Source organism: Dipodomys ordii, unplaced genomic scaffold, assembly GCF_000151885.1.
Source record: "Dipodomys ordii isolate 6190 unplaced genomic scaffold, Dord_2.0 Scaffold7, whole genome shotgun sequence".
In the NCBI taxonomy this organism is placed as follows: Eukaryota; Metazoa; Chordata; class Mammalia; order Rodentia; family Heteromyidae; genus Dipodomys; species Dipodomys ordii.
The window spans coordinates 3,513,597-3,521,412 of NW_012267223.1; the positions used below are offsets into that span (position 1 = coordinate 3,513,597).

Genomic DNA, 7,816 nt, shown 5'->3' on the forward strand with positions numbered 1-7,816 from the left:
TCAGCTTGCCTGCCCGCCTGAGAAATGGGGTGTTTTTGGAGGGCGGCTGTGGGTCCTTGGATTTCGAGCAGGGACGTGGCAAGGTCATGGAAACGGATGGGGAAGAGCCCTGGCCTCCCCGTCCACCTTTTCCGAGTGTCATTACTCTCCCAGCCAGTCCCTCCCTCTCCTAGCAAGCCCACGGGTCCCCCATGAATACGACAATGTCAGCAAAAGCAGGAACAAGTGACATTTATTTCCAGATTGTCAAAGGGAAGTAAAACAAAACATAGCTTCAACGAGGATTGAGAAGCGGCATTGATGCTCCGGCCTCACCTGGAATCAGGGAACTACCTGTCCCTTCTCAGTGCCCTCTGGTTTAAGTTTCTAAACTCAAACTCAATTCTTCTTGCAAACATTTGAAATAAAAAAGACCAGCAGGGGGCACCCTTTCCCCAGGGTCAGGAATACCTTGCCTGCATCCTGCAGGCTTCTTGTATTCAAGTTGGCACCTGTTATTCGAAAATGCCTAGGGGGCTAGAAATCTAACTCCATTGTGTATGGCGTGTATGCGCCCCCTGTTTTGAAACTGTACCCTCAAACTCAACAAGCAACACAGAAACTTGCTAACCTGCTGGCAGGACTAACCCAAACTCAGCCCTCAGAAGGCTGATGCAAAATTCCTTAGAGATGCTCTCTCCCACAAGTGGATGGAGGCGGCTGGAGAGCATTTTCAGGTGATGGGTGGGCCTCGTGTGCTAGGCTCAGCGGCAAAAATTCTCCAGCACACAATGGCGGGAAGCCTGGGAGGGCTCAGTGGACAGGAAGTATGGATGGGCCAGAGCCATCTTGGCTGAGATCCGTTGGCTCGGATCATACTGCAGGAGTTGCTGAAAGGAAGGAAGCAGAAGCCGAGGCTGGGTGAGGCCTGGGGAAATTGGTCGCATCCCCAGTCCCAGACAGAGAGCCCAAGCCCTGGTGGCTGCCTTCAAACCTGGAACTGTACCAAGTTACTGCCCCCAGTGATGTGTGTGTGTGTGTCTGTATGTATGTGTGTGTGTGTGCGTACGCGCGCGCGCGCGCGCGCGCTCATGTACCCACGTGCACACACATGCATACCAATCCTGGGACTTGAACTCAGGGCCTGGGTACTGTCCTCAGCTCTTTATGTTCAAGGCTAGTGCTCTACCACTTTGAGCCACAGTGCCACTTCCAGCTTTATGTTGATTAATTGGAAATAAGAGGCGCTTGGATTTGCCTGCACAGCTGGCTTTGAACCATAAACCTCAGCTCTCAGCCTCCTGAGTAGCTAGGATTATAGGAGTGAGCTACGGGTGCCTGACTCCCCAGTGGCTTTTGAGGCACTCCCAGAATCGGGGGACAGAGGGTCAGATCTAGCCCTGATTTATTCACTTCAGACAACCAAAGCCCAGTCCTCCCCCTTCCTTGCTGGGGGTCCCACAGGTCCCACGTGCTGGGAAAAAACACATATCTCAGGTGTCAGGAGACAGGCCCTAAGCCTGTCTAGAGTACATACTTGAGATGGACACTGCACGTCCCAAGAGCCGGGAGAGAGGGAAGGACCCACGGCCATAGAGTAGCGTGGGGAGGGCGAGGAGCCTGGCTGGAAGCATGTGTCATCCTGCCAGCATTGGGTTGGTAAAGCACACACACAAGTGTTTGGCGCATGCTAGACACCAGCCTAAGGATGAAAATCATACCCAGCTTTCCCCTGGCCCAATAGTGCAGTGAAGACAGAAATGCTAGTCAGGCTGGTGTCTCACGCCTGTAATCCTAGCTACTCAGAAGGCTGAGATCTGAAGTTCATGGTTCAAAGCCAGCCTGGGGCAGAGGTGGTGGTGGGGAGGAACAGTCTGTGAGACTCTAAACTCCAATCAACCAGGGAAAACCAGGAAGTAATTCACGTGGTAGAGTGAAACGGCCAAGTGAGCGCATGTGGCCCTGAGTTCAAGTCCAGTATAGGCACACAAAGAAAAGAAAAGAAAAAGAAGTACTGCTCCAGGGCTTTGTGGATGAGGATGGCTGACTCCTTGAGGCTTTGTGGCAGCCTGGGGATGAGGACAGTGACAAGGGTCCAGGCGGCAGGGACGTGCTCTCCGGATAGCCCACATGATGTGCGGGCCAACCACCAAGCAAGGCATTATGGGAGATCTCGAGGCAGGAGGAGGTTTGGGGAAGCATATCCCAGGGTTCATTCTACTTAGCTAGGGCAATGAAGGCCATAGGGAGGTGTTCCGAGGCACAAGACAACTAGAGGGGGAAAAAAGGATAAATGGTGTGGCCTACAAACAAGGCCAACTAGAAAGGAGTTCTAACAGGGAAGATAAATATTGGACTTGGCCCCTGAGGAGCTTCCAGAATGAACAATCAATATACAAAGGGACAAGCCAAGTGTGTTCAAGGGTCAGGAAGGAGACGGGAGTTGGAGGGTGTTACGTAAGAGGCTGACTGGCAAGGCAAGTCCTCTGGTTGGAGGAGCCACTAGAGCGAGGGGCTGCCCGTGCCCGCGGTGCCTACCATGAGCAGGTCCTTGCCCTTGGGCTCCATATTGGGCACAATCTCCTCCAGCCTCCTGCTGGGCCACTTGGGGAAGCTGCTCTTATAGTCAGGCAGCTGGGTGACGCCTGGCCACGTGGTTTCATTGGGTGTCCCCAGGGTTCGAAAGATGTGAAAGAGCTGGTCGATCTCAGAGTCTCCGGGAAACAGGACTTTACGCGTCATCTAAACAGGAAAAAGAGAGGGGGCAACACTTAGTCATTACTGAACTCAGGACCAGTTAAGTGGCCAACCGAGAGGGATGGTTCAAGGTAGCCCATCCCGGACTACGCTTAGAATAGTCTAGTCTTTTCTGGAATAAGGCTGGCTTCTGTAGTCCTTTAGCCAGTACCAGACAACCCTCATTCCACAGGCTGCCCCAGTAGCCCCGCCTCTTTTATGCAGCACTGGGATTTGTAGTCAGGGTACTTTGAGTCACACCCCCTAGCCCTTTTCACATTGGTTATTTTTCAGATGGGGATTTGCATTTGTTTCTCTGGGCGTGGCATCTCCTGCCTAACTGGGATTACAAGTGTTTCCCACTGTGCCAGGAATGGGGCATTCTAGACAAGCTCCCTACCGCTGAGTTTCATCCTTAGCATTTATTTATTTATTTATTTTGGTGGTACTAGAATTTGAACTGAGGGCTTCCTGCTTTCTAGGCAGGTTCTCTAACTCTGGGTCTGGGCGCTGTCCCTCAGCTCTTCAGCTCAAGGCCAGCGCTCTACCACTTGAGTTACAGCGCCACTTCCAGTTTTCTGGTGGTTTATTGGAGATAGGAGTCTCACGGTCTCTCCTGCCTGGCTTTGAACCATGATCCTCAGATCTCAGCCTCCTTAGAAGCTAGGATTACAGGCGTGAGCCACCAGCGCCCGGCCCTGAGCTCTTTTTAATCAAAGCTAGCACTCTACTACTTTGAGCCACAGCTCCATGACTTTTGATGGGTAACTGGAGATAAAAGTCTTTTCTTCCCAGGCTGGCTTCAAACCACCATCCTCAGATCTCAGCTTCCTGAGTAGCTAGGATTATAGGCATTACTGACACCTGGCATTTGTTTGTTTTTGAGAAAGGGTTGTACTATGTAGCCTAAGATGGCCAAGATTTTGCAATCCTTCTGCATCCACCTCCTGACAGCTGGGACACCACTCCAGATAAAAGACTTTTCTCTTGTTGTTTTGGTTTTGATTTTGCAATGCTGGGGATTGAGTTGCAAGGTCTTGATTAGGGTTAGTCAAGACTTCTACCACGAGATCCCCCCCTCGCCCCCATACCCAGCTTGTCCCTCTTTACCATTTCTGCAAAGATACAACCAATACTCCAGATGTCCACAGCTGTCGAATAAAATTTGCTGCCCAAGAGGATCTCGGGGGCTCGATACCACAGTGTCACCACCTGCAGGGCCAAGAAAAGAACAGCATCATTCAGGGTTGTTGCATGTGTGGGTGACGTCCTTCAACTCTCCCCACTGGTCCCCGATACCTCGTGGGTGTAGGTGCGCAGAGGTACCCCAAAGGCTCGAGCCAGTCCAAAATCAGCCAGTTTGATGGCTCCGAACTCATTAATGAGCAGATTCTGGGGCTTTAGGTCACGGTGGATAACCCGATGCGAGTGGCAGAAATTCACCCCCTGCAGCAGCTGGAAAAGGTAGCTCTGGAGAAACAAGCCGGAGACAGAGCCGCTAAGCAGATGGTGGTGGGCAGGGGTAGGGTGGGGAGGGGTGTCACCTTGCCCTCCGGCCCTTTCCTGCGCACCTTGACTAAGTGCAGGGGGAGCTCCGAGACCGGGGTGGAGTCCATGTACTTCTTCAGGTCCTGACTGAGGAACTCGAACACCAGGTACAGCTTCTTCTCCTTGTGCACCACATCCAGCAGCCTGCCAGGGGAGATGCAGGTCGGGTCGGGATGTCCCAGGCCCCAGTTTCCCCACTTCCTGTCTCAGCTCACCTCACAATGTTGGGGTGCTTCAGTTCTTTGAGCAGAGAGATCTCTCTGATGGCAGTGCTGGGGACCCCCTCTGTCTCCCTGGAGTAAAAGAAAGAACAAGCTGGGCTCTAGTGGCTCATACCTATAAGCGTAGCTACTCAGGAGGCTGAGATCTGAAGATCGTGTACAAAGCCAGCCCAGGCATGAAACTCTTAAATCTAACTACCAGAAAACTGGAAGTGGCGCTGTGGCACAGTGTTAGCACACTAGCCTTGAGCTCAGAGACAGTGCCCAGTCCCAGCGTTCAAGCCCTAGGACTAACAAAAAGAGAAAGAAAAGGAAAAAGAAAGAAAGGAAGAAAGGAAGGAGGAAAGGAAGAAAGAAAGAAAGAAAAAGAGCTGGGTGCCTCATGCCTGTAATCCTAGCTATTCAGAAGGCTGATATCTGAGGATCTCGGTTCAAAGCCAACCCAGGCAGGAAAGTATGTGAGACTCTCATCTTCAATTAACCACTCAGAACACCAGAAATGGTGCTGTGGCTCAAGTGGTAGGGGGCTTGCCTTGAGCTGAAGAGCTGAGGGACAGCGCCTAGGCCCAAGAGTTCAAGCCCATGACTGATCAAAAAAGAAAGAAAGAAAGACTGGGTGCCGATGGCTCATGCCTGTAATCCTAGCTATTCAGAAGGCTGATATCTGAGGATCTCGGTTCAAAGCCAACCCAGGCAGGAAAGTCTGTGAGACTCTCATCTTCAATTAACCACTCAGAACACCAGAAATGGTGCTGTGGCTCAAGTGGTAGAGCTCTCGCCTTGAGCTGAAGAGCTGAGGGACAGCGCCCAGGCCCAGAGCTCAAGCCCCATGACCGACCAAAAAAGAAAGAAAGAAGAGCACTGGGCATGGGCAGGAGCTACTTGTGGCCACAGGGTTGCTTGCCCACCAAGCTAAGGGCTGGTGAGGGGGCAGGGGGTTGGGACAAGGACAGATAAAGGTCACCCCAATGTGGTGAGGGGAGCACTTGGAAAGAGGCAGAGTGAAGCGAAGGGAATGGCCAGGGGGCCCAGGCCTGGGGCTCCTCCCTCCATGCCAGCACTCACAAGTCCAGCCTGATCTTCTTGAGGGCCACAAGCTGCCCAGTCTCCCTGTTCTTGGCTTTATACACCACCCCGTAGGTGCCCTCGCCAATCTTCTCCACCTTCTGGAATACATCCATGTCCGCCAAGCTACTCGGGAAACAGACGGTGCCTGGGCAGTCATGCCTTGCTCGCAGCACCCCTGTGGCTCCGTTCCAGTCTCTATAGAACACCCTGCCCAGGCCCCGACTGGCCTGCCCGGCTCCCCGTCCCCCCTGCCCGTAGCCCATCCTGACTGGAAAACCAGCTCCAGGCCAGAGCTGCCCCTCGCCTGGCCCAACCAGGCCCAGACCTAGGCCTCAGGCCCACTGGCCACCTACGGAATGCCGGAGGGACCAAACTTCTGCCCCCACTCCAGCCTCAGCGGAGGAGGCCAGGCCAGGTTCTGAGGGTACGAGACTGCCCAGAACGGCTCCCCCAGGGGCTGGTGACAGCCAAGGCGGAAGTCTGGGGGGAGGGAGAGGCAAGGCCTGGCTTCTCAAGCCTCAGTCGGCCCCCTAGGCCACAGGGCCGAGCCCAGGCCTACACTTGGCCTATTTTAACAACACTTGGCCCCCTTTGAGGGAAGACCCTCAGCAGGGGACCCCCTGAGTTCAATCCCTCCCCCTGTGGTAACCACAACCCCCCATATTCTCCCCTCAGATTCCCAGCCCAAAGTTCACCAGAAAGCCTGAAGCAGGCTGCAGCCTCAATGGCAGCCCGGGGGGGGGGGCTGTGCGCCGAGGCTCCCCCTGCTGGCCGCAGCCGGCACTGCACCACGTGCACACAGGTCACGCCTTTATTGTCGAGGCCCTTCTCCAATCCTCTACCCTCCTGAAGGAGGCACAGCCTCCCGACCTGGGGCGCCCTCCCTGGGAACTCCCCGGGGGGTGGGGGGGCAGACCCACTCATGTCCAGGGAAACACACATTGGGAGAAGGGACTGGAATAATGTTCCTGCCCCAGGAAGGTTCTCCGGCTCCAGACAAAAGATGTCACGATGGTCACTTGGGGAAGCAGGGGAGGACCTACGCTGGGCAGTGGCTCCATGGGGATGGGTGTGACCTTGGGAGCAGGTGTGTGTAGGGGGAACAGTGGCTCCAGGGGGAGGGGGTGTGGCCTGGGAGCCGGTGGGGGCTCCATTGGTCGTGGGGCTTGAACTCTGGGCTTGGGCGCTGTCCCTGTGCTCTTCAGCTCAAGGCGAGCACTCTACTGCCTGAGCCACAGCGCCACTTCCAGTTTTCTAGTGGTTTATTGGAGATAAGAGTCTCAGGGACTTTCCTGCCCGATCTGGCTTTGAACTGTGATCCTCAGAGCTCAGCCTCCTGAGTAGCTAGGATGACAGGCGTGAGCCACCAGCGCCCATGGCTTGAGCTTGTTTTCTTTTGTGATCAGTAACTCAGTTTTATTTCCTGTGTTAACAACCATTAAAACCCCAAACAAAACAAGGGCCAATGAAGAGAAGCCATTAGGTTGTCACCCTTAAGTAACAAGTACTTCTAGACTCTCTGTGCTAGGTAAGGATGCATTGCTTCGAAGGGGACCTAAGCTGCAACCTTGGGTCTGCTGCCCAGTCCACCTTTACCGGGCAACAGGGGGCCCAACGCGCTGCATGGTCTGCATGACCAGGGCAACCTGTCCAAGGAAGCTGGTGATGGAAGCCTGGAGCAGGTGAGCGTCTCCAGCTGTCCAGTGTACGGCCACGGTGCTCGCGCTCACTGTGAGCTCCTTCCCCAGTGCTCCCTGGTGGGGCTCAGCATCTGGGGCCAGGGCCCCACGGGCAATTTCGGCTTCCAAAGGGGTCGGGAAAGGCATGCTGAGGGTGAACATGGGTGGTTGGACTCCAGGCCTTTCAGCGCAGGACGTAGTGTCTCTTGTCTGAATCCTGGTCTTGTAATACACGTGCAATAGGGTGCCCTCCACCGGTTGTAACCTGTACTAAACCAGGATTGCCAGGACAGCAGCAGCTATTCTGGTTACGTTGGCTGTCGGTGCCAGGGGCTGCGTCTCCAGTGCCTGTGTCGGCTGCCTGCATGTTGGCAACCGCTCCGCCTTCCACCTGAGCTTTTTTTTTTTTGTCGGTCGTGGGGCTTGAACTCTGGGCCTGGGCGCTGTCCCTCAGCTCTTCAGCTCAAGGCCAGCGCTCTACCACTTGAGCTACAGTGCCACTTCTGGTTTTCTGGTGGTTTATTGGAGATAGGAGTCTCACGGTCTCTCCTGCCCGGGCTGGCTTTGAACCGCGATCCTCAGATC

General features: G+C 54.5%; 2 protein-coding genes across 10 annotated transcripts in view; both read right to left on the reverse strand.

Moving 5' to 3' along the window:
- Window positions 1–224: 224 nt before the first annotated feature.
- Window positions 225–5,688, reverse strand: Cdk3 (cyclin-dependent kinase 3). 3 transcript variants are annotated; one of them, XM_013037774.1, is made up of 7 exons: window positions 5,550–5,688; window positions 4,479–4,556; window positions 4,287–4,407; window positions 4,015–4,185; window positions 3,826–3,927; window positions 2,518–2,721; window positions 225–869 (listed from the first exon to the last, which is right to left on the reverse strand). In XM_013037774.1, the coding sequence occupies exons 1-7, from the start codon at window positions 5,663–5,665 to the stop codon at window positions 744–746; spliced, it is 918 nt and encodes a 305-aa protein (XP_012893228.1). In that variant the 5' UTR covers window positions 5,666–5,688; the 3' UTR covers window positions 225–743. The 3 variants fall into 3 exon arrangements, with proteins under 3 accessions (XP_012893228.1, XP_012893230.1, XP_012893229.1); XM_013037776.1 differs by lacking the exon at window positions 4,015–4,185 and having other exon boundaries at window positions 5,550–5,665; XM_013037775.1 differs by lacking the exon at window positions 3,826–3,927 and having other exon boundaries at window positions 5,550–5,665.
- Window positions 5,689–7,388: 1,700 nt separating this feature from the next.
- The window catches only part of Ten1 (TEN1 CST complex subunit), a 15,720-nt gene continuing 15,292 nt past the window's right edge, over window positions 7,389–7,816 (reverse strand). For all 7 annotated transcript variants that reach the window (XM_013008861.1, XM_013008858.1, XM_013008859.1 and 4 more), the window contains one exon: window positions 7,389–7,622. The gene's annotated coding sequence lies outside the window, so the exon portion shown is untranslated. The remainder of the gene's footprint in view (window positions 7,623–7,816) is intronic.